This window comes from Pseudorasbora parva, chromosome 14 (genome assembly GCF_024679245.1).
Source record: "Pseudorasbora parva isolate DD20220531a chromosome 14, ASM2467924v1, whole genome shotgun sequence".
Lineage (NCBI taxonomy): Eukaryota > Metazoa > Chordata > Actinopteri > Cypriniformes > Gobionidae > Pseudorasbora > Pseudorasbora parva.
Genome location: NC_090185.1, coordinates 24,567,926 through 24,595,414, shown reverse-complemented (window position 1 = coordinate 24,595,414; position 27,489 = coordinate 24,567,926). Strand labels below are relative to the sequence as shown.

The window sequence follows — 27,489 nt, the reverse complement described above, 5'->3', positions numbered from 1 at the left end:
TAAATGCAAGTTTTGAATGTATGTTTGTACTTTATGTTGTGAATCCCTCCATTTTAATTCAGTCCAAACTAATCTATTTTCATCATAACTAAAAGCAAAAGATGCTTTGTTTTAGTTATGTTCAGTGCTAATTACGATTGCTCATAAAATAGTTAGCATTATTATTGTTTGATGTTAATAATTCCGTGCCATTTGTGCTGTTGTTTTTCAAGCACTTGAACTTGCAACTTTGGTGAATCCCATTTGAATATCCACAATATTACAACCACCCAGGATACCCTAAAAACTGCATAGTAACACCCATAGTAACCACCTATTACCATCCCAGCAATGCTCTAGCAACCACCCTCAACATCTAAACAGCCTGGTAATCACCCATGACATAGAAATGTGCATCAACTTCCCAGCAACCAGATGCCACTACCTTGGCATCCACATAACAATGCTCTGACAACCATCCACAACACCCTCACAATGGCATAGCAACACCCTGGCAACTGCAATCCATGACCAGGCTACCACTCACAACATGGCAACTGCATAGGAAGATCCTAGTAACAGCATAACAATTCCCTGGCAAATGCATAACAACCATCTAGCAACCACCCACAACATCTGAGCAACACCCTAGCAACTGCAGTCAATGCCCAAGCTACCACTCACAACATGGCAAATGCATAGGAAGATCCTAGTAACTGTTTAATAATTCTCTGTTAACTGCATAAAACCAACTGACAGCTGCATAGCAACACTCTAGCAACTCTCCACAATACACTATTAACTGCATAGCAATACCCTGGCAACCACCCACATCATCCTAGCAACAAGATCCTAGCAACAGCCTGGTAACCATGGAGCACCTCAATGCCACTTCAACCCCCGGATTAAAAAATCAACCCTTGACAACAAAATGTAAATATGTATATGTAAAAGCAGCCCAAATACATTGGACAACATTGCACAACACCCTAGCCTAGTGCATAGCAACCATTCACAAGAAACTGTACATTTCCTTGAGAAAAATTCTTATTCAATTGTCGCTAAATTATATGAGATGTTTCCTCTAAATGTTTTTTTAATTCCTGCTGATTATAATCTTGTGTTGTTGTAGAATACTGTGAGTTCCAGACCTGTGTGGTGTTCAGGATAGTTACTACACACACACACACACGTTTGAATGAATGAGGGTCAGTAGGGATATGATAATGCCCCCCCCCCCCCCCCATCCACACACACAAACACTGTGGGGTGTGTACTGAACTCATCCAGTCAGCTGTTCGCCTGCAGCTTAATTACTCGAAAGCTCACCGAGTGTCTGACCTCCACCGTTAGCCTAATTGAAATTTAATTGAATTTCGCTTGTCTAGACTAATTAAGCTCCTACTGAAACCGCCAATCTTCAGCCGCTCACCGGACACCAAGCTTCAGAGAGAGAACTGGAAGCCCAGAGGAGTGCAGGACAAAGGCAGCCATTTTAGGAAGCAGCTGACAGAATGGCAAACATGTTTAAAAATAGCAAAGGAAAGAACTCAGGTCTTAATGAGGAGGACAAGTAGGATCAGATTAAAGCATATAGGTCTTGCTCATAGACAGGCCCACATGAAATGTTTTCAGATTTTTTTTAGGGGGGGGTATGGGTGTGGTAAACATGATAAAGTGTGTCAAACAGAATTCCGAGTACTACTACTTTTATTTCAGTAACCTCAGCAATTCACCCTTTGCTGGGAGTTTGATTGACAGGTGGTCTGACCAATCATTATGCCAAGTCTGCCATTTTGTCCGGCAGGAGAGAAGATTAAAATATGGTGTGTATTGATGTCTTTCCGTGGTTCAAAAACATATTTACTGATGTTAATTCATTATTTCGTTCTATAACTAGTAGCTAGGGAGAGATTATCAGTATCTTTATCTCCACAATGTATTTTTCACAGCTTGAGACTGACGGCAGAAGGTCTTGGACTCTGGAGCTTTCATTGGTCAAGGACCACCCAGAGGCCAATCACAGTTCGTTTTGGTCCGTGTGATGTTTAGAGGCATGAAAATGTATAGTACATGTCCCTGCAATAACAGACCGGTGTCCATCTATAATTCTAACATGAAAGAACATGTAAATTTACTTCAACAATGCAACCAGGAACCTCACATACTTTTGAAAATCCAGCCTTTAGTTGATTATGGTAAGCACTCATTGTCACAGTTGTAAACACGACATTGTTCTTCTGCTTTGAGGGAGTTTGGCATCAGTGCATTTTTTCCAGAGCAGATTCAAACAACTTTGAAACCTGAAGTGTTTCTAGAAAAGTGTACCATGTGCATCAGATATTCAGCCACTGGTCCGTGGGTGTGTTCTCTGAGGCTGAGACTACCATGGTGGCTTGGTACCATGTGGCTTGAAAGCGCCATGGCTTGTCGGATGTAGCAACAGCAACTTAGGAGACGGGTCTTTGGACCGGCTCAATTGATTTATTAGTCTTTCTGATTCAGTAAAAATAACTGCTCAGAAGAGTCATTCATTCAGGAATCAAACTATCTAAACTCTTTAGCTATATTCTTGTATGAATATTTGTAGTGTGAGTGAAAGTCGGATGTATACATCCACCATGTTGTCATATGATTTACTGAGTCAGTTGAGTTGCTTCTCTGACATTCACAACTCCTCTCCAGTGGCCTCATGGGATAGTTAAGTGTCCATCAGATGCATACTTTAGAATCTCACTGGAAGTAGTAAATCATCCCAGTACTTTATTGTTTTTTGTATATCGCAAATTCAGATATACTTCTTGTGCTGTTTTCGGCTTCTATATAGTAGGTCATTAGACATTTCAGATACAGCCGCCTGCTCTCTTTTTCCGTTCGGTTAACTTAAAAGAACTCTTGAGAGTCGCTATTTCAGTTTGAGTGGTTTGTTTTTGGTTTATAATTTGGTCATTCAAAATTCCAAATATACTGGGTCACTCTGTTTTTTTTGTGTGTGTTTTTTTATTCACTGAAAAGAACCGACTTAGAAGAGTCTGTCTTTCTGAAATTAGACTAAATTTTGATTCACTACGAAGATTCACTTAATTGTTCAACAATCGGACTACACTGGTTCATGATCTGATTAATGTAAGTTAAATGGTTAATTCAGAATCATTTAAGTGAACTGTCGGCATTAATATTATATTTTTTATATAAGGAAGAAATGCATTTTTAAAAATTGTATTAATGAAGTAGTCAACTTGCTGGGTGTTTTTTTTAGAAGGAGAAATTGAATTTTAAATATCTGACAGGACCAAATCCATAGGACTCATAGCTGCTTATCTCAGATTAATGATTTGTTCTTGAGATTAGGAAGCGCATTTGTGGCTACCAAGAGTTTGGGTTAAATCTTGTGAGAGCTTTGCAGAATGAGGGTTACCACGACTCAATAGAAATGCTACTGTTATCAAATTTTCTCTCCTCCCTCACTAAAAATGTATGTAGTGTTTGTAGTGAGGCCAAGGTCAAAGATAATGTGGTGGGAGCACATTTTCAGTTGTATTTCAATGAGTCACTTTTGATAAATGAATTTATCCTGTCCAATCCTGAAGCGTAGAGTGATTGCTGTTTACTGATAAATGTCTTTCTCTCTCTCTCTCTCTCTCTCTTTCCTTAGGTACCTCTGCAGCCTGGACAGTCATTTAAATTCACTGTGCTGGAGACTCTGGACCGCATTAAAGAGGAGTTCCAGTTCCTTCAGGCTCAGTACCACAGGTGAGATTGTAGATGATGATTTACCTCTTCCACAGGCTAATAACTGGCTGGATGGATGCTTTGAAGTAATGCTACTATATTGTACACAACAGTGTGGCATCAAGATTTTCATGTTGGGGACAAAGTGGTTTGTTCTGATTCCTTTAAGTGAATTGGATTATTCTGATGTATCAAAGAACTGTGAGAGTGATTAGAGACCGCACGGCTTCTTATTTCGAGTCTCTCTGGTGGTACTTTGATCATACATACATTGGTCTGTGCATTGCCGTTTCAAGTCGTACACACACCTATCAATTAATGACAAGTTCACACTGCATGGTTTTAGGCCAGATTTTGACTCGCCGACAGGTTTTGCGAAATTGCAGACAAATGCTAGCCTGACAAGCCAGATCCACATCAAGATGTTTGGTCTAGAAACTCACCATTGACAGGGCTCAATCCGAGGGGCGGGATAAACGGTTGTCTTTCAAACTCCCTCTGCACGCGACAGAATAGCGCTACCACCAACCAGAGCAACGAAGGTGAAGCAGAGCTTGTTGATAGATTAAACATTCGCCGTATCCGGTCGGCAAAACTCCGAACACATCTTCCCTTTTTAAGAATGACTTCAGTCCCGCCCACCGACTCTATACATGATGTGATTGGCCCGGCAAGAGTTTGGCGAATACAGCTCAGAAGGGTATTGAAAGTTGCTAGACGACACTCGCGGGCAGATTGGATTTGCTGCCGCTAGGGTGCGTCTAGATTTCTAGGCTAGACAAATGCCCTAAATCATAGGCAAATCGGTGCTAGTCCATGTAAATGACAATCGCGCAGTGTGAATGATCAAACACGTGACCTGAGAGAATCACCAAAGCCCATGAGATATTTGCCATGCTAAATATCTGGACCGGTCGGCGATTCAAAATTTGATCCTCCAGAAGTCAGGATTTGATCTTCTGATTCCCCTTCGAATCAGACTAATTTCCCGAATTACATTGTAAATTATAATATTGAACATTAGATATATCTGCAACAAATGTGTGCCGGTTCTGTTCTGTTTCCAACTGCTCTCCCTACTCTTATCAATGCTAGGCTGCATGGATGGGCAGGAGTTCTTGCCCAGAACAGAACCATACGTATGTTGCTAATTGTCAATCATCTTTGACGATAGTGATCCTGACAGAATTTGTTTTGATTTATTTGAGTGAGTTAGATCATTCGGATTAATTTACGTGATTCAGATTGTTTTGATTCCTGTAAGTAAATTGGTTCGTTCTGATTCCTTTAAGTGGATTATTCTGATTAAGTAACTGTCTGCATTGTGTCAGCATGTGAACAGCTCTTTCAGGGAAGTGAGTGTGATGCCAGACTTGGTTTCTGATTTTTAGCATTAAATTAACATCGAAACACCGTTGTACTGCCTTTTTCATTCATATTTTTTGTGTATTTTTCAGTCTCAAGCTGGAGTGTGAAAAATTGGCCAGCGAGAAGACAGAGATGCAGCGACACTATATCATGGTGAGCTTGATCAACTCTCATATCGTCAGATCTGCTGTACGCTCCAGTAAATTCAGCATAAAAGCCTGTCTTTATTTAAAAAGAGAGATTGCGTTTGATTTCATGTTAGGGGGTGTTTGGTTAACCTGAGGACATGACGATAGGGGTTGGGGAGATGAAAAAGCGAGAGGGAGAAAAAGGGTGATATGAAAGAGCCAGAAAGAGAGGAGGATGGAATGAAGAGAGAAAAGCAAAAGAGAGAAACAAAGATCGCAAGCACAGACATGTAAATAATGAGAGGGAACGGCAATTCGGTGCTTGCAGAAAGCAGATAACCGAGAAGGATATATTTAGCCTGCTAGACCTGCCATGTAGACTAAGACTTGTTCCAACAGCCTTCCCTTATATTTTAATGCATTTGTAGTTTACCACATTTTTCTCTCTGTGCGCTTTGATGACTAAACAGAGGACTGCGTGTTCTTCTTGTCTCTCTTTAGTGAATGATTTATATGTTGATGGGCATGAAATAGTTTTCAGAGCTCATTTGTGTGGTGCGTTAGCCTCCTGGCTAACAAAAGCAACAGAGACAGTGAATTGGATGATATTCAAGCGTTTAAAACCTTGTTTGGTGCCATGGTGCGGTAGTTGGCGCTCACACATATTTTGAGTAATGCTGAAGGTCTTATTATCTCTTTCTCCTCTATTTATCTAACAAAGTAAAACTCCCCAAAAATTATTTCAAAACGTTTTTGAGTTGAGACCTTATTCATAAAGGGGATATTTAAAAAATATGCTTTAAGATTTTAATATGTTCCTTTATATATATAAATCAGGGGTACTATTATAATCACCTCCCTAATATTGTGTTGGTCGCCCTTTAGCTGCCAAAGCAGCCCTGATTCATCGAGGAATGGACTCCACTAGACCCCTGAAGGTGTGCTGCTGTATCTATATTAGCAGCAGATCCTTTAAGTCTAATAAGTTGTGAGGTGGGCCTCCATGGATCAGACATGTTTGTTCAGCACATCCCACAGATGCTCGATTGGATTGAGATCTTGGGAATTTGGAGGCCAAATCAACACCTCAAACTCGTTGTTTTGCTCCTCAAACCATTTCTGAACCATTTTTGGTTTGTGGCAGGGCATATTATGCTGCTAAAAGGAAGGATGTACATGGTCTGCAACCATGCTTAGGTTGGTGGTATGTGTCAAAGTAACATCCACATGGATGGCAGAACCCAAGGGATCCCAGCAGAAGTATCCCAAAGCATCACACTGCCTCCGCCAGCTTACCTTCTTCCCATAGTGCATCCTGGTGCCATGTGTTCCCCAGGTAAGCAATGCACACGCACCTGGCCATCCACATGATGTAAAAGAAAACGTGATTCATCAGACTAGGCTCCCTTTCTTTCATTGTTCTGTGGTTCTGTTCTGATGTTCACATGCCCACTGTTGGCTCTTTCGGCGGTGGACAGGGGTCAGCATGGGCACCCTGACTGGTCTGCAGCTATGCAGCCCCATACATAACAAGCTGCGATGCACTGTGTATTCAAACACCTTTCTATCAGAACCAGCATTGACTTCTTGAGCAATTTGAGCTGCAGTAGGTCATCTGTTTGCTCGAACCACACGGGTCAGCCTTAGCTCCTCACGTGCATCAATGAGCCATGGCCACCCATGACCCTGTCGACAGTTCACCACTGTTCCTTCCTTGGACCACTTTTGATAGACACTGACCACTGCAGACCAGGAATACCCCACAAGAGCTGCAGTTTTAGCAACTATATATGTGTATGTGCTGTTAAGACATAGGTACGAATCGGCTTCAGGACGTCAGTGTCAGATTGTGGATTGCAGTATTTGTGTGTGTCTGCTGATGCGCCATCATGATCTAGCCTTTAATGAGACTCCGTCTACATGGTCACTCTGTGACCGTTATGTGTAATACAGACCCTGGGGCGTCCGAGGATAGAAAGATGGAGCGAACGAGGGGGCTAATGCGCTGCTTTTGCAGTAACACCCCCGCCTCAACTCATCCGTCTGATGCTCTCTGCTCACTTCTGAACATTACTGTCACAGATTGCCCTCACGCCAGAGAGAGAGAACATAAGGACAGATCAGCAGCAAAGATGAACGAGGACAGTAAAAGAGTGAGTGAGAGAGAGAGCGGTGATTGAAACACAGCAGTAAAAAATAAGAAAGAGGAGGGGAAGATAAAGGCTGATAGAGAAGATGAAGAGGAGAAGAACTGACAGAGTGAGAGAGACAGTATAAAGACTCAGCGGGAGACAGTAAGACGAAGAGAAGATGAGGGCAGAGAAAGAAAAACAGAAGAAAGATGAAGAGAAAAGGGGAAAACCAGGAAAGCAGAAAGGATAAGACGCATTTGAAAATGATTACTCCTTAGTAAGCTAAACATTTGAGTGCAGCCATGTGTGTGAAAATAAGAGGAGAAATAAAGACTGCAGAGTAATTTAAGAAACAAAAAAATAATACTAATGGATTGCTCCTATTTTAAGAGATTTTTATACTTGTTAATGCCCTGTAATGAGAAATAAGATAATAAGGTGATATTTCCAAACCAAACAATTCAAATAAAGCAAACAGCAGTAGCAGTGCAATCCATTGATTTACCTTTTCACTTTAAACTATCATTTAAAGCTATGGTGCACAATTTCTGCTCTATTAGAAAGCTAATTGCAAAAGTATTTTTCAAAGCAATTTTCTGCAACGTTTTTTTTTTAAACTTAATTTACTTTTTTAGTTTCGCTTTGAACTGTAATGCTTGAAACATTCTCATCTAGCCACACAAAGCTTGATTGTGAGTTTGGGTGGGACTTGAAACAACCTAGAGGAACATTTTATTCTCTTTTATAGCTCACAAAAACTTTGCTGTTGTCATTTTTTTATGTATCAATCAATTTTCAGACAATTGCTGACGTAGTAAGAGTATAGAGCTATAACATAAGTGTGCATTGCAGAGCTCAGATCATTTTGAGGAGAAATGTTTGAGTTCATATTGAGATCTTTGCACCATTTGAGACCTTTTATGTCTAATTTTACTTTAGTATCTTGGCAAATCTGAGCACATTGTTGAGATTAGGGGTTTTGCTATATACCTGTATGATGATAGCCATACAGTTTTGCTCAAAGGTTTACACACCCCTTGCAGAATTCCACTCTATCTGAGTCTACGTCACTACACATCTACGTCACTTCAAATTTAGTGTGTTCCACTGCGCTTTCATTAAGTGCTTCTTAATACTAAGCATGGACTGGCCGAGTTCGATTCAGGAGTACAAACTCCCGAGGACGAAAGTCCAGTAATTTTACAAATGGAACTACGATTTACTTGATAACATCACTCAGCTTTCTCTAGCTACTCCTGGAACAAATAATAGATTCCCAAGACCAAAGATTAGTTGTTATATATGCAAGACATATTATAGCTCATATTTAACCATTATAGTGACATCAGAGCCACCAGCAAATGTTAGAAGGTCTTGCCGAGGTAAGGCTGCTTTCGCCAAGGTTCTTGAGCGTCTGGTGATACCCTGGATCTTGCAACCCTGAAAACGGCTAAGGAAATTTTCAAATGGTCACTATCTTTATAAATAAACCATAGATTTGAGCTTTAAACAACTACATACTTGCCTAAAGCTAGACAGTTTTCTCCTCCGTCATTGACGCTTGCTGGTTGGTGCAAGATGCATTCTGAGATATCTGGCTGTCTCAAGTTCGCACTAGTCGCCTCTCTATGCATTCTCGTTAAAAGGTGAGGAGCAAAAACACATCCAGGGCTAGATGTGAACATATTACTGATGATGTAACAGCCCTGGTTATAGATCTCTTCTCAGTGTCTTCTAGATTACTAGGGTCTTTTTTATCAGAATTTTTTTTACCAACAGGAGAAAGTCTCCATGTAAACTCCATGCGTTTTAGGAAAAATAATTGAGACATTATATGCATACACTATATTGCCAAAAGTATTGGGACACCCCACCAAATCATTAAAGGTCCCGTTCTTCGCGATTCCATCTTTCAAACTTTAGTTAGTGTGTAATGTTGCTGTTGGAGCATAAATAATTCCTGTAAAATTATAAAGCTCAAAGTTCAATGCCAAGCGAGATATTTTATTTAACAGAAGTTCCCTTTCAAAGCCTACAGCGAACGGACGGTTTGGACTACAGCAGGAAGTGCAGGGATGTAATGACGTCACTAGAACCGTTTGTTGACTAACCCTCCGCCCACAAGAACACGCAAAAAAGGGGGCGTGGTCTTGTTGCTCTCCCACGTGGAGAAGAGCGCGCATTCAGCGCTTGCATCTCCCCGTTATGGTAAGAGGCGGGACCTTTCTGGGCAAAGTGCGCTAAGCTGCTGTCCAATCACAACACGGGAAGCGCTGGCCCAATCAGAACTCGTTACGTGTTACTGAAGGAGGGACTTCATAGAACAAGGAAATCATCAGGCCGTTTTTAGGACAGAGGAAACGGCGCTGTACAGATAAGTAAATTGTGTGAAAAAAATTGCGTGTTTTTTTTACACGCGAAACATGAACTCATGTTAAATTGCACACTGTAAACATAATCAAAGCTTCGAAAACAGGCAAAGAACGGGACCTTTAAATTCAGGTGTCAGGGTCAGCGCAGCACACTTTCTGCAGAGTCAATAGATACAGACCTCCAAACTTTGTGTGGCTTTCAGATTAGAGAGCTTCATGGAATGGGTTTCCATGGCCGAGCAGCTTCTTCAAGCCGCACATGACCAATGCAAAGCGTCGAATGCAGTGGTGTAAAGCAAACCGCCACTGGACTCTAGAGCATTGGAGATATGTTCTCTGGAATGACGAATCACGCTTCTCTGTCTTGCAAGACGAGTCTTGGATTGGTGGTTGCCAGGATAACGGTACTTGCCTGACTGCGAGTGTAAGTTTGCTGGAGGGGGGGATATGGTGTTTGTTTGTTTTTTGTAGGGGTTTGGCTTGGCCTCTTAGTTCCAGTTGAAGGAACTCTTAATGCTTCAGCATACCTAGACATTTTGGACAATTTCATGCTCCCAACTTTGTGGGAACAGTTTGGGGATGGCCCTTTCCTGCACAAAACAAGGTCCATAAAGACATGGATGAGTTAGTTTGGTGTGGAGCTTCACTGGCAGAGTCCTGACCTCAACCAGATAGAACACCTTTGAGATGAATTAGAGCGGAGCCAGACCAAATCCCTTCTAGAAGAATAGCCAAAAATTGCCATAAACACACTCCTAAACCTGGTGGAATGCCTTCCCAGAAGAGTTAAAGCTGTTATAGCTGCAAAGGATGGGCAAATATTAAACCCTATGGATTAAGAATGGGATGTCATTAAAGTTCATGTGCATTTAAAGGCCGTCGTCCCAAAACTTTATCCAAAGCGCTTTACATTTTTGCCTCACATTCACCCATTCATACACCGACGGCGATGTCAGCCATGTAAGGCGCCATCCAGCCCGTCGGGAGCAGCTGGGGTTAGGTGTCTTACTCATGGAAACCTCGACACTTGGTCAGGTGGAACCGGGGATCGAACCACCAACCTTCTGGTTTGTAGACAACCTACATGAACCACTGAGCCACTGCCGCCCAATATAGTGTATATCAAATGGGAGATTTTATTATAGTGTTAATGTACACAATAATTACTGTTTGCATTTCAGTTAATAGTGTTCCTTTTTCGAAATTTGCCATACTCCCCATACTTATCTAATTATTCAAGGTTTTATTCAATTTAAAATTCAATTTGATCAACTGGCATTCTGCAATTTGCTTCATCTATAATTGCACTGATATGAATTGGCAGTCTATGAATCACGGCTCTGGTTTTGTGTGGCTGATAACGCACTCACAATTTTCCCCCGTCTGTCAGGAAACTTGCCAGGTAACTCGTAATTCAGTCTCGGATTCAAGAATAGCCGCCAACAGCGCTGTCACTAACGACAGTTGTGGCTTTCATATAATGTCACTTTATTGTCTGGGGAAAAAAGGAAGTGTAATGAAATAATTTATGATACAGCTTTTTCTGTGGCTGATGTCTTGGCTTTAGAAGACGATGAATGTCTTAATACTCAACTTATCATGGTTCTGTCATCATTTACTCACCCTCATGTCGTTCAAAACCTGAATGAATTTCTCTCTTCAGTAAAACACAGAAGATTACATTTAAAAAAGGTTTTTGGCATTACAGTGAGAGTCAGTGGGGTCTAATCAATTTGGACCACATTGAATTTCATTGTATAGACAAAACATTTAAAAACATATTTATTTTGACACGGATGACATTAGAGTGAGTAAATGATGTGTGACAATTTTCTCAAACTATTCCTTTAAGGTTATAGTCTAAAAATCTGGCATAGACCTTCACAGGTGGAATGCTCAGCATTTACATCTTGCGTTCCCCGCATGTCATATTTACTGTAATTTTTATTAATCTTTTAAAAGTAACTTATAGGAATTATTAAAATAAAAAATAGGCAAACTTAAGCAAAACAACTGCTTAACTACACTGTAAAAAATATTGTTGGTTTAACTTTTAAAAAAGCAAGTAACTTTAAGTAAAAATGAGTTAATACAATGAAGGAGATTGGAGAATATAAAATATATTATCGGAACCACTTAAATCATTTGTTCAATTGTTCATTTGACAGAAGAAAAATGTTTATATGAAGATGTGAATGCCTTTTACAAGTTAGAATCTCGTAATTAAGGAAATTTTGATGTGACGTGAATGCACCGAAAATCTAACTGACAGTGATGATTGGTCTTCTTCCTGCATTCAGTTACATATTGAAATCCTAAGAATGGGCCATTTAAATGACACAATGTACCACGTTAGTTACACGACAACTAAAAATGGAAAACTTTTTTATGCATTTGGTCGTTCTCTAAAAGGACAATTTGGGTGGGCTGAAAAAAAACAACCAGTGTTATGTGAATTTGTTAAAACGGTGCTGTCATGTGTATTATGTGTTCGGACTATATAGGCGCGTAGTTACTTTACAAAGTGACTTCGCCATCTACTGGCCCGGCATAAATAATAGAGCTTTTTCAGTCTTTTCCCAGATCCATGTGAAGGGGTTTGTACCATAGACTGTAAAAAAATACGCGAAACTTCAAAAATGCGAAGAAAAAACGTTTCCCTTTTTAATACATCGTTGTCGTGTAGACATACCCTAAACCTAAAATTCTGTTTTTCATCATAAACTAGTATTTCTTTCTGGAAATGCAAATATATTTAATATTTCCTGGAGCTTTTTTAACCCTGCAGAGTGAGGGTGGCTATATTTATATTAGTCAATTCTAATTGGGCTGTTTGGTGTAAATGGGGTCATGGCTGATGTACTGATCCTGAGAGTACAGCCCAATGGAAATTATATCTCATCAATGTTGCCTGTCTAGTGTTACTGGATCAGAGTGAGCCAATCAATGTGTCTGAGCTTAGAAGATCCCAGCTGCATCCAGTACAGCGGAGTGGACAGTCACACGCAGACATCTACAGAGATTTCGGCAAAAGCCGAGTGTCCTGCGACACAGCAGGATATGTGTACAAGCGACGGATGGCAAACAGCTGCCGGGTTGAACTAGGGGACACCCAGTACATCTTGCCTCTCATTAGAAAGGCGAGGACTAATACACACACATGCACTGCAAACAGAAACACATGCACACACACACCACGGCTGCGGCAGGAGGAGAGGCTTTGTTGAACCTCCGCCGCACTGAGCCCCGCTACATCCGCCACATGCCGCGCGCAATCTGCTCCAGACAACACACACATACACACACATACATAGACTCAGGGGATTACACACACACACACAATCACAGTGTTGAATGAGAATGCACATAACATGAGAGAGCTTATATAACAATGAGCCGCAGCGAGCGAACGCAAGAACATTAAGCCATTATGAGCCAAAAGCATATCACAATCCCAGCGATATCCAGAATAACAACACAATCACAAAACACAACATCATGTCAGGGTGAAACTCACACACCTTCAGATATGAGCTTAAACACACAAGCATGCTATGTAAACGAGTCGAGTAGGCTACTGCATCTGCAACACACGTTATTTATTTATTTAGTTAATAATTCATATGTGTTCTTGTCCTGCCATTATTTTCAGTGGCCCCACCACTAAAAAACAAACAAACATTATTTTAAGAAACAATTTTATCTGTGTCAGAAGTTATTCATTAGAGAATAAAATGTTGTTTATTTGTAATTTTTAAGGATTAGTTTGCTAATAAATCAAATTTGTTCTTACCCTTCCAATATTTTCAGTGGCCACAAAGAGATAAACTTGTTTTTAGCAACGTATAATTGTTTCTGTCAAGTGCAAATGTTTTTTTATTCATTACATTCATCAAAAATGTAATGATTTAATTTTTACCACAAAAAAAAGAAATAGCTGAAAAAATTACATGATTGCTGTATAATTTCCAACTTTTTATAAAAAATATTGTTATCGTAAGTTTTAAATGTGTTTTTGTGGAGAAAACTACTGTTTAATTAAACATCTAAACACATTTGCTCCTGACACACAAAAAATCATTCTAATTTAGCTATAATTTCACAGTTTTTTTTTTTTTTAGAAAATGATAGCATACAGCACTCGTACAAGCATACAGTATTCAACAAATTCTCAATTGTGACAATATATATTTTTAAAGATTCTTCTATAGCACAATATCAACTTTTTTTGTAATAAACATTTTGCTTTTATTTGAAAGGATAAGATTTTAGACTGAAGATTTAAATTTTACTTTAATTTACAGAATACAACCTGCAGTGAAGACTGCAGTGTATAATGGATAAACATAGAAATCCTATAGAAAATAGGTCAACCTGAAGAAGTGCAAAGACTGTATAAAATACAACTGCGACACGGACAGAGAGTGTTGCATCAACAGTACAAAATGCCGTTTTCAGATTATTGAGAACTGACTGGAAAGAACCGGAAGAGAAAGGGATATGAAGCAGTCTGGACTAGAACTTGTGTCCCCATTAGCAGAACAAATGACCAATGACATTTTGGGTCATGTGAGAGGTCTATCAACTGCTCTCAAACACTCTTACATTGGCCACGGGCCGTCTGACCATCTTTTATCTCTAATTTCATAACCGAGGAAGCTTAAGGTTGCTTAATAAAGCCAAACTTGAAAGACTAAACTGCTTTGAAGAGAAAAAGAGCTGCAGGTGTCCCGTCCTTAGATTGCCTGTCTGGCACTCTGTCATTCAACATTTCCTTTAGGGAGACTGTAGACACAACATGCTGACTATTTCAGCTTAATTAAACTGGACTGAGGTTTATCTACTGGACTGACTGTAGTTCGAGGTTGCCACATCTGACTCATGCTTCACTGTATTATTCAAGGCCATGATGCTAGAATGTTTTGGAAAGTTGCTAGCGTGTCGCTATAGGGTTTCTATAGGGTAGGTACCAAACTTCTAGATAGAACATTGTTGCTTCAAACAAAGTGTTTGGCTTTGTGTTAAGGTTGGCTTTTTCCCTAAAGGTTTCTGTCATTTTAGGTCATTTTTATCACGCTGGTGTAAGTTCAAGTGTTGATTTTTTTTTTCAAATAAGTTGGTTTTACTTAGTTATTTGATGCTATAAAAATGAGGGTGTGACGTCATGATTGACAGCTTCTCGGAATGACAAGACTTCTCTGGATTTCCAGAAACTGGAGCACTAATCTTTAATTTCTACATTTTCATATTGTTTATTTCACACAGATATAATGAGTTGTTCTGCAGTAAACTGTCCTAACCGATTCTTGATATCGCGGCTCCACTTTATGCTCCCGAATCAACGTGTCAGCGCTATTTTGGGATATTGCCGGCTTTTCTACAATATATGAGAGGGAATCCATTCTTTTTTACAGTCAATGAAAACAACACGTTCAAGTGCCGGAATAGCGGTTGGTGCTCTGCTTTTATAAGGCGGCACTAAACGCCGATTCCACTGAAGATTCTTCTTTAGACCGCTGACTTGTCACCGTCTGAACAAGCCCTACATAGAAGTTCCTTGCCATAGAAAAGCACCTCTTCACAAACAACCAGGTTCCCAAACAATCAGATCTCTCACAGTCAAACATGACTTTAGAGTCAACAAACATGGCGGACAACAGGCAAGAAAAAACGGCGATAATAGTGTTTGGAAAATTTGAGGGGGGAAAAGTGCATGCACGTTTGTCCTCGGGGTTCCCCTCACACAACAGGATTTCTGATTGTTGGATGTTAAATGAGATCGGTGTGGCTCCGACATTCTTCCGAGCATTCAATCACTCTCAACACACATCACACTCTGCAAGAAAATCTGATAAGATAGTCTGGAGAACCATTAAAATAATCTGGACTTTACCTGGGATTGTCGGAAGGGGGAATTGGACCCAAAATCGGCACAGTTATCTTGTAGTGTGTGGGTTCATTAATGTAGACATTTCAGTTGTATCCAATCATAGACCCTAAAAATATGGATGACACCGCTTCACTTGCTTCCGCTGAGGAAAAGTGAATCCTCCGGAGGTCTGAAAATGGCATTGACATCTTGCGCAGATTTGCAACAAAGTCTGTGCAGTAGTGACCTCAGGAACGGAATCGTGCGGTAGAGAGAAGGATGTAAAGGCACAATTTCAAAAGCCTGCCCACACTCTTGCAGATGCAGAAAAATTTATTATGTTGGTGTGTAATAAACAGATATGGAAATGTAAAAATTAAAGCTAAAGCTCCAATCTCCTAGCCTGACAAGCCAGACCCACATCGGGTCTGGGAACTCACCATTGATGGGTCTCAATCTGAGGGGCGGGATAGACGGTTGTCTTTCAAACTCCCTCTGCACACAATAGGATAGCACTACAACAAACCAGAGCAACGTGAAGCGGAGCTAGTTGATAGATTAAACTTTAGCCATATCCGTTCGGCAAAACTCCAAACACATCTTCCCTTTTTAAGAATGACTTCAGTGCCGTTCTTTGTTCTTTTCTCAAAGAAAAGCTTAACTCCAAGTCTTCCAGAGTTCTGCTCAAAGACGATTCGAAAGACCGCCGTTCGCCAGCTTCTTTTTTTTCAAGTAGCACGTGGAACTTCCGCAACTCAACATTATGTTAAGCCCGCCCACCGACTATACACAATGTGATTTGCCTGACCACGGTTTGGGTTTTCCAGCTCGCAAGTCTATGGAGAGTTGCTAGACGACACTCGCTGCAAATTAGATTTCCTGCCTCTAGGGTGCATCTATATTCTAGGCTACCAAGCTCCCGAAGATCCAGAAAAAAGTCTGTTGGTGCCTCAGTGACAACTTCACTCAGAGAAACTGTCAATCATGACGCCACACCCCCTGTTTTTTATAGCATCAAATACCTAACTAAAACTAAACTTATTTAGAAAACAAACAGTTGAAATTAAATTGTGATTTAAAAACTGCCTAAAATGACAGAGACCAACTTTGAGGAAAAACTTTTGAAGTGTAATTTGATTGTTTAGCTTGTCTCGTCCATTAGAAAACACTGAGGGGAGGGGGTTATGAGCACACACCTGGGACCAACCACCTGGTGACGATCAAGGCACGTAGGCTTCAGTTTCTGACAGGTGTGCTGCAGGCTTGTTACAGATATTTTAGCCAGGTCGATTAATTGACTGATATATCGCCCATGTTTGTGTGAATTTGAATTCTCACTTAAGCCAGGCTCAGACTACAGAAGTTTCAGGCTGATTTACCCCTCCCAACATTCTCAGAGACAAAAAAATCACGTCCAGGGCATCGGCCAGTTCCATTGTGCAGTGCAGATTTTCAGGTAATGTAAGGTGTTTAAAGATAAAATCTTAAACCTCCCGATCTGCTTGCGGACACATCAGGGCCGCCCGACAGTATCAAACATGTTTGATATTTAGGATTTTAAATTGGGATGATTATGACTATGATTATGTCTACTTCCACAATAGCCAATAGATGTCCTCAAGGAGACGGAAGTGACTAAACTTTTAAAATGGCGACCGCGAAACATGTACATGTCTGGTGGACAACGGAGACAGAGGAACGGCTAGTCAAAATGTGGCAACAACATGACTGCCTTTATAAAATCTCCTCATATAATGTCTACAGCAAGTTGCCGTGGCACAGCATTTTGTTTACACCTGCTTCCCTCCTCTGAGATGCTAAATCTGACATGATAATCTTAAGAATATCTTGTAGTGTGTGCAAGTTTGTGATTTGAAGGAAAATGTGAGTGATGCAACCAGATTTCACAATCAGTTAAGATTTATAAACTCCTGTAGTCTGAGCCCGGCTTTAATGTAGGCATTTCCATTCAATTGGTGCCGATCATGTCAGCCAGGTCGATTAACTGACTGATATATCGCCCATTTTTGTGTGAATTTGAATCGTCGCTCAGCGTTTTCTTCTTAGATTGATTCTACATCAAAACATGCTGAGAACTAATGTTGGTCTGGAATGATGCAGAGACGTTTTTTGGCCATAGCGGTGGTAATATGAGCGCTGCTGAATAGCCTTCTGGGATGCCGCAGAGCTTTTTAAAGTGAAACTGTTTCCAAAGGCCCTGCTGCACTATCAGCATGCAGAACCGGCGAACGTGATTTATATTAGTGTGTGTGTGTGTGTGTGTGTGTGTGTGTGTGTGTGTGTGTGTGTGTGTGTGTGTGTGTGTGTGTGTGTGTGTGTGCCAGGCCAGATAGATGGAGAAATAGTTCTGCTGTTTTGTCACGCTTTATCCTAAATTCATCACCCACTGGAGCGATCAATACGAGAAATGCAATAAATTTAAATACAGCACAACATGTGTCTAAAATGCTTCATTTAAACTGCCAGTCAAAAAGTTGGACATGCTTGACTGGATCTATGGTTCTCATGATCTTCAAAATCCTTTGGTTTAAAGGTCTATATGTGGAGGCTTGAATGAGTTTTGTAGACAAAATTGTTTCTATGCATGACTCTTTGCAAAACAATTTTTTTTTTTTTTTACTCAACTTATATTACTTGTACTTTATTTGTGCCCGTAGTACGAAGCAGTGCAGATCGAGTAGGCCGAAGCTAAGAAGAACTAGGACAATTAATAGATACTTTGCAAGCACTAATAAAGAATGAGTAGGTGTGTCCATACTTTGAAATATTTTTCCACTTGTTAACCTCATATCGACACCTTTGGGGTTTCCAGGTGCTGTCATTAGATATGATGAGACTTTAATCCTGAGATTAAACCACAGAGGTTTGATAGAAGAGAGGAGGTCAGGCACACACCACGGATGGGAAATGGAGTTTACAGAATAATAGAGGAGAAGGGCAGGAGAGTGGAGGATTATAAAGGAAGGTCGGTAACGAGGGAGCCGTTTGGAGAAGGCAGAGATAAGGGGGGAGAAGAGGAAAAAGGATTTTTGAAAATCGAGATACTCAGGACGGTTATCGAGTGTGCGAGCGTGACAGACAGACTGAGAGAGACGCAGAATAAGCGAGCAGTTGTGTCAGGTTTCATCTTCATCATTGGCATCGCTGCTCATCTTCCTGCTGAAAGAGACGCGCAGAACCACACGCTGACACGCTCAAAATCTCTTCGCCTTGCTGTAGTTTCAGCGAGTCGTTAGTGTCTGTCATGCCGCTGAGGTTTTAATTTGATTGATGATGATTCACTGCTGTTTAATTCATCACTGTGCTGATTGATCTTTCACGTTTGTGTTCCCACAGTACTACGAGATGTCCTACGGGCTCAACATTGAGATGCACAAACAGGTAAGATAAACCTGTGGGGCAAATGCACTAAACAGTTTTGCCTGTGGTATTTTAGGACTGGAAAACAACATTTTATTCTCTGTTCACACTGCACACAAATCTAATTTGTTTTATTAAATCAGATCCTTAGGACAGGCTGTTTATAGATTTGCAGTTATGCTCCGTATTACACATTATCACATTGCGCCTGTGTGGTGTCCTGAATGATTACAATCTAACTCTTTACACTTGAAATACATATAGATGTGGTTTGAATCCGGTTTGTAAATGTCAGATTTCATGTGATCTGAACATTTACCCTTGTAACATATACACCGATCAGTCATAATATTATGACAAAATATAATTCCTAATATTGTGTTGGTCCCCCTTTTGCTGCCGAAGCAGCCCTGACCCGTCGAGGCATGGACTCCACTAGAACTCTGAAGGTGTGCTGTGGTATCTGGCACCAAGATGTTAGCAGCAGATCTTTTAAATCCTTTAAGATGTGAGATGGGGCCTCCATGGATCAGATTTGTTTGTTCAACACATCCCACAGATGCCTAAATGAACTCAATGCTCAATCGATCTACAATCAATCATAATGTTATGCCTGATCGATGTGTGAATGTGGTTTGAAACCAGTTTATAAAAATCTGATTTCATGTGATCTGAACCTTTATCGTTGTTACAAAAATGGATGTGGTTTTACCCGTAATTTTTATGCGATCTGACCGTTTACACTTGTAAGATATATAGATGTGGTTTGGATCCGGTTTATAAACATCTGATTTAATGTGATCTAACGTTACACTTATGATATGGATGTTTTTTGGAACTGAGCATGCTGGCTATCTAAAAAATGGAACTTGACTATGCACATTATGTTCAATTTGATACCTGATTTGCATAATTCTTTACTTCCCTGATTCAAATGAATCAGTTACTGAAACCACATACACATGTGAGTGCAAATAAACCAAATTCTCAGTGGGCACAGTTCATTCTCAGTGGATTCCCACATGTGTGTACAATGAAATGGTTTTAATAGGGTTTAAGGGAGGGTTATAATCATCCATGCATGATGCTTCATAATCACACACACACACACATCAATTCCTTGCGATTTCTTTAGACAATATGCATCATAAGATCCATAAACGGGCATTGTGCTGTCTGTGAACATCTGCCGTAAGAATAGACAGTGCTGTGTGTGACTCTTTCCCTTCCTCTGACTGATTTCACAAAACCAGTCTTTCCCAGCTTCAGCGATCTGAGGAAGAAGAGAGTAATCATACACTGTCTCTGTGTGAGCTGGCACAGATGAATGGACTGTGATGGAGGAAGAAAAGATAGAGAAAAATGACATGGGAAGAGAGACAAACCTTTGAGTATTGGCATAAAGTTTTGTTAAGAATCACCCGCTTTGTCAGGATTAGACTGTCTGATTGAAATGTGAAGCAACCCACCTTTTAGTTTTTGTTTTTTTGTGTGGCTGTTTAGGGCCGGGTCATGTGATTTTGTGTCTGTGGGCAGAGCTTCAGGTCTAATGCTTTCATATTCAACAAACTGATTTGCCATGGCTAATAAATCCAACAGGATGAGTTTTTTTGGAGAAAGTAAAAATGCAGAATGTTCTTGTGATGGCTAGGTTTAGGGGTAGAGGCAGTGTAGGGGGATAGAATGTACAGTTTGTACGGTATAAAAACCATTATGTCTATGGAGAGTCCCCACAAAGATGGTGAACCAGGTGTGTGTGTGTGTGTGTGTGTGAGAGAGCTGCTGAATTCTGGGATGTGTGAAATTGCCACACTATTTTCAGCTGTACTCTGCGATGTATGCACATGGCATCTCAATCATAGTTCACTGCATCTGAATACATGTGTTCACTGAATCCCAGTATATCTATCTATCTATCTATCCATATATCCATCCACCCATCCACCCATCCATCCATCCATACATCCACCCATCCACCCATCCATCCATCCATCCATCCATCCATCCATCCATCCATCCATCCATCCATCCATCCATCCATCCATCCATCCATCCATCCATCCATCCATCCATCCATCCATCCATCCATCTATCTGTCTTCATATGTGTGAAACAGTCACTCTGATGGCTCTTGCATTATGATTGCAGCCAGTGCAGTAAGGTGTGTGTGTGTGTATGTGAGAGAGAGAGAGAGAGAGAGAGAGAGAGAGAGAGAGAGAGAGAGAGAGAGATGAAATAGAGGACAAAACAGGAAAAAAAAGCCTAGCAGAACCATAAAAAAGAGAGAATATAAAGCCACACACACGCCTTTAAAGTGATGCCCCCGGATGCAGGTTTGCCCCTTTTGTGTCTAATGGAGCCACTTTCTCTCTCTCTCTCACTCTCTCTCTCTCTCTCTTCAAACATTTAAAGGCAAATATTAAGCAATGAGGCTCTAATCACTGATTGTGGTCACAGGCACCGAGGTATTCAATAAAGCCCTCATTTTCTCTTCTCCTCATCTGTCACACTGCGCTCTCTCTCTTTTTCAGTCGCTGTGTCTCTTTCGCCCCCTGTCTCCCTCTATCTGTGCTTGTTCTCTCTTAAATTCTCCTTCTCTCTTTTTGGCTCGCTCTCCTGCTCACTCTCTCTATCTCCTTTTCTCGCTCGCTCTCTTTCTCTGGGCAGTGTGCCAGCCTCTCTTCCCCTGGCATTTCGCCAATATCCCCCTCTTACCCCCCTCCTCTCCTCTCTCTCCCTCTCTTTCTCTCTGATTGATGGCCCTTCCATTCGGAAAAAGGAAGAAAAGAAACAGAACGAGGGAGGAAAGGAGAGCACTAAAGCACTGAAAATCAGACACACACAAAGGAGGACACAAGCACACATATATGCACAAAACCCTACACACATGCAAAGGCTCATGGGTAATTAAATGTGCGGGGAGAAGCACTCACAGAGGAGGGAAATTGATAGATTCCTGCACATGTGGATACAAACAATTATAAATGCACACAGACACAACTCTCATCGCAAAAAAACAACATATATGTAAAAACAGAATAAGTTACTTTATTATACACTATTCTTTAGTGTATAGAATTATGGCAGGCAGCCTAAAACTGTGATAACTGTTTAACACACACATAAAAATAAATAAAAAAAACATGCAAATGTGGAGATGTTTTCACACACTCACGTGAATTCTGGGTAAATATATGTGCACACACAAGCAGCGGGGCATCTGCACCTACTCAGGTCCTTTTGATCGAGTGACAAAGCCATTATGCTAAAAGGTTGGCACCCTGGGACTTCCTCACAAACATGCACACACGTCTTGTTTTCCTTCTCCTTTTCTTCATTTCCCTCCTGCACTCTCGCTGGCTCTCTCTTTCTCAAACACACTCAGTTTCATTCCAAACCAGTTACGTCACTCGCTCCCTCAACCTCATTATACACAAATGAGCTCTGTTTCACTCGCGCACACGCGCGCGCACGATCTGCAGATGTTCAGCATCGCTGCTACGCTGTGCCCCAACAAAAATGCAAACAAGCGAACAAGCTTCCGTTCACTCGTCTGCAGTCTCATGTGGCAGGAGTAACAAGTGTTCTGCCAGGTAATAAAAATATTTGCAGATAATAATAACTATTCTCCTAAAAGGAGGGACAGAGACAGACAGACAGACAGACAGACAGACAGACAGACAGACAGACAGACAGACAGACAGACAGACAGACAGACAGACAGACAGACAGACAGACAGATAGATAGATAGATAGATAGATAGATAGATAGATAGATAGATAGATAGATAGATAGATAGATAGATAGATAGATAGATAGATAGATAGATAGATAGATAGATAGATAGATAGATAGATAGACTTATAGCACACCACAACTACTATCCAATCATTTCCCTATGGACAAAATCAAGCCATAATTTTTTTCTTGTTGCAGAAGCCGTTGCACTTGGATATACGTCATAATAGAAAAGAAAAAGATTATTGCAATTTCTGTTTCATGCTGCCTTTAATAGTCTATATTATGGTATGTGCAGATTTAAATAGCCACAAAACAGGTTTGCTTTGTTCCTCATGTAGGTATTAGAGTGCACTTAGAGGTCTGCTGTGATTCTGTGCCTCCATCACTGCAAACACTCCTCCATTAGTGTGTGTGTGTGTGTGCGCGTGTGTGTGTGTGTGTGTGTGTGTGTGTGTGTGTGTGTGTGTGTGATTGTGTGTGTGATTGTGTGTGTGATTGTGTGTGATTGTGTGATCAGAGAGAATCTGAGAGCCTTATCACAGGACAGAAAAAGATAATAGCTGGAGTATGAAGGTGGATGGCACCTTGTAAAATGTATTGAAAGGAGTGTGTGCATGTGCGTGTCCATGTGTGTGTGCGTGTGTAAAAGAAAGTAATTAACTGTTCATGTGTTGCAGCGTGTGTAAACGCTTGTCCGCCTGTCTGTTGTTTTTCTTAGTGAGACTATAATTAAACCTGTGTGTGTTTGTGTGCGCTGTTGCAGGGAGATTGAGACTATTCAAGCTATTCAGCCTCTCTCTCTCTCTCTCTCTCTCTCTCTCTCTCTCTCTCTCTCTCTCTCTCTCTCTCTCTCTCTCTCTCTCTCTCTCTCTCTCTCTCTCTCTCTCTCTCTCTCTCTCTCTCTCTCACTCACTCACTCACTCACTCACTCACTCACTCACTCACTCACTCACTCACTCACTCACTCACTCACTCACACACACACACACACACACACACACACACACACACACACACACACACACACACACACACACACACACACACACACACACACACACACACACACACACACACACACACACACACACACACACACACACACAGAGAGAGAGAGAGAGAGAGCCCAGGGAACTGGCAGAATGAATAGAACTCGGCACACACATAACCTAGACTTTTGAATATTTTCTGAAGAGAGGTGTCACCTGCCCATGCAAAACTCACTGCCTTAATTCTAAGGTGTTGCTATGTGGTAACTAAGGTGTAATAGGTGGATTCTAGGATGTTCTGTGTGATTGCTAGGGTTTTCGGGGTACTTTTTTGAATGTTATGGTCCTATGGGGGGTTTCTGTGATGTGTTTTTCTAAAAGTTCTAAATGTTTTTTAGCACATTGCTTGGGTGTTCTGATCTAGGTGGTTACTAGGATGTTGCTGGGTGGTTGTTAGGGCATCACTGTGGGGTTGCCAGGATTTGTAGTTAATAAAGTATTGCTATGTAGGTGATAGTGTGTTTTTAGGGTCTTTTGTATTTATTTTGTTTGTTTGCTAGGTTGTTATGAATGGTTTTTAATGCATTTTGAAGATGTTATGGGTGTTTCTATTTAGTTGATAGGGTGTCGCTAGCCTGTTTTGGTGGTTGATTGGGTGTCCTGAAGTATGTATTTAAGGGTTTAAAAAATCAGTTTAAATGAATAAACTGCGATTTACTCATAAATCTTTCACTTGTTTCATTACTGGATGAATCAGCGTTGTTGAACGAATCTCTTGAATGAATGAATGATTCAACGACTCACTCATAAATACTTCACTTGTTTCATTACTAGATGAATTAGCGTTGTTGAACAAATCTCTTGAATGAATGAATGATTCAACGACTCACTCATAAATACTTCACTTGTTTCATTACTAGATGAATCAGCGTTGTTGAACGAATCTCTTGAATGAATGAATGATTCAACGACTCACTCATAAATACTTCACTTGTTTCATTACTAGATGAATCAGCGTTGTTGAACGAATCTCTTGAATGAATGAATGATTCAACTACTCACTCATAAATACTTCACTTGTGACATTACTGGATGAATCAGTGTTTTTGAACAAATTTCTTGAAAGAATGATTCAATGACTCACTTATAAATACTTCACTTGTTTCACTACTGGATGAAACAGCGTTTTTGAAAGAATCTCTTAAATGAATAATTCAATGACATAAATTTTTTAACAGATACATCGCCACCTAGTGCCGTAACGATGTAACCAATACAATCGTTTAGGGGTGACCCCGAATAGTCGAAGATTCGATGCATCGATATGCGGAGGCGGATTCGACCACCGATCTAACAATCGAATCTTCGCGGATGTTATGAAACGAGGATCATACCATTTTGGCAATATAGGGGTGCTCAATATTTTTGAGACGTGGCACGGCGCTGAGCTTCGCATCCGGTGTGCGGCCCCTTTAAGGGCGCTGAGCTTTGCGTCGCGGCCAGCCGTGTCTTTAAAATTCAAACACGTTTTCAACGGGTGTACCCACATCGGCGCGGCATGTGGCTCCTGTCCTCGGCGACTCAGGAAGTTGTTTAAAATCCTGCCCCGCCACAGAGTGCCATTTCAAGTTTTATATTACATTTATATTTCCCTCATGTCATCAATGTACATACTGATTTCATTCTGTGCTACAAGATACACCCATCGTGCAGCTCTTCTGTCAGAAGTCGATTCAAAATGGAGTTTGCACGTATATAATGTGAGCGTCCGGTGTGAGATACAGGCCGCTGAGCTTCGCGTCCGGGGTGCGACCACCTTAAGGCATAATCGGCTTAAGAACGTGCATGTAAACGCACTCAAACTGTTCTTTTCCTCGCTAGGCAGGTCTTTTTTTAAGGTTTATTTATCAGAATGTTATTTTATATATTTGTGTGACGTTCTGTATTTCGATCTCGGCTAACAAATGTTTATCCACCACATTACCTTTTAGGCTATTTAAACCTAAATAAGAAAGCCATTGTCAGTTCGTCTGTCAGTTGGCAGGCAGTTTTGGTTGCTTTATTAAAAGTTTTTGCTGCAGTGTGTAAAGGAAAATAAAAATAGTTTTACCCTTCTGCTGACAGTGTCGTGCCCCTCCCAACCCATTCACACACACATAGATGAGTCGACTATCAGTCGACCATAGAAAGATTAGACAATTCTGATTCAAATGTGTAATTCCTTAGTCGGGGACACCCCTACAATCGTTATTTAATCTCTATAGACATCAGTGTTGTAAACCAAACTATAAACTTTTATTCCAGTAATTCTGTTGTAATATGGATATTTGTGTGTTTGAAAGGGCTTTGAAGCTGCTTCATATATATATATATACACATGACAAATGCTCTCTCTGGATCAGTGGCAGCGCAAACACAAATTTGTGTGATTTTGTCAAATGACTCAGGTGAAGCATTTACGAATGAGATCGCATGGGTGTTTGAATCGAGATCGGAAGCTTTTAATGATTAATCGTGCAGATCTAGTTGCTTAAGTTTTCTAGGGTTTTAAGAGTGTTTTAAACTCATTTCTTTGGTGGTTGATAGCGCGTTCGGAAAAGTATTTTTATCATTCATGTCCACAAAATTACAATTAACCTCCATCCTCCATCACAGCAGAGCTAAATTGCCTTCATGTCATTATTATCTGTCACTCTCTTTCCCTGTCTCACATATCTGTTGTTGCTGAGACATCATTGTCATGAATATAATCTAAGCTGAAGCCATTTGTGTGCTTGGGAATTGAGAGCCCAGTGCAGTTGTACAGGTTTATCACTGTCAGTGTTTTCTCTTCTAATCGAGCGTGTGTATGTGTGTGTTCTCTTTCAGGCGGAGATCGTGAAGCGACTCAGTGCTATCTGTGCTCAAATCATCCCTTTCCTCTCTCAGGAGGTACGGTGACAGTGATTGACAACTCATCAGGGTTCTGGGGTCCTCTCCCAGAGGCACGCACACACACACACACACACACACACACGTTCTCTCCCCCCTCCCCGTCAGACTGATTCACCCTCAGTACAGCAGACAGCTTCTAGATTTTAACGACCCCGTCTCACATCTCCAACCAAACAAGGATTGCTGATATCCCGCATTTTTTAACGAAGCAGCAAACTCCTGCCGTGTCCTGTTACCGAAAGTCATCTGTGATGGCTTGATGAGCTCGCTTTGCAAATTCAGCTTGAGCCCTGCATCGCTGTTTGCTTTATTAGCAGCTCTACTATAGTGATACCAGCAGGTAGTCCAGTTCCAAACCCATGCTATTGGTTATAGATTCGCTTTGGTTTATTATTTTGGCATGAGCCCCTCCTGAAGATCCACACTTCTTATTATTTATTTATTTGTGAATAAAATGTACTTTTGTTTGAATATACTCTCGCTCTGTGGTGTTTGCGTGTGAGCTGGGACAGGAGATGGGACATAGTCATTAACGATTTATTAACGTATTTGTCACTGGCATTTCCAACCCTAGATTAGGGAGGTCCATGTCAATCGGGGGCTCGTCCGGGATCTGAAATCAAACGATGACTCACTTCACGTTAATGAGCCAAAACATCAAATTATAGTCAAAAAGTTCTCAGGGACAATAAGCAAATTACCGGCCCCGTACAGACACACGTTGCTTGTTTGTTTCAGTTCATATGAAGGGTAGAAGGCGAAGCTCAAGAGATTCGGCTGTCTTTTCTGGCTGCTCTTTGTTGCGTTAGCAAGAATGGCTAAGGCAGGAATGGTTTGTTTTGTATCCCAACATATTCAAAAGC

General features: G+C 40.8%; 1 protein-coding gene across 2 annotated transcripts in view; it reads left to right on the top strand.

Annotated features, from left to right (window-relative positions):
• The window catches only part of tle2b (TLE family member 2, transcriptional corepressor b), a 54,889-nt gene that overhangs the window by 8,090 nt on the left and 19,310 nt on the right, over nucleotides 1-27,489 (top strand). For both annotated transcript variants that reach the window (XM_067416005.1, XM_067416006.1), the window contains exons 4-7: nucleotides 3,635-3,732; nucleotides 5,169-5,232; nucleotides 18,938-18,982; nucleotides 26,561-26,623. In XM_067416005.1, coding sequence (XP_067272106.1) covers nucleotides 3,635-3,732; nucleotides 5,169-5,232; nucleotides 18,938-18,982; nucleotides 26,561-26,623 — 270 coding nt within the window. The remainder of the gene's footprint in view (nucleotides 1-3,634; nucleotides 3,733-5,168; nucleotides 5,233-18,937; nucleotides 18,983-26,560; nucleotides 26,624-27,489) is intronic.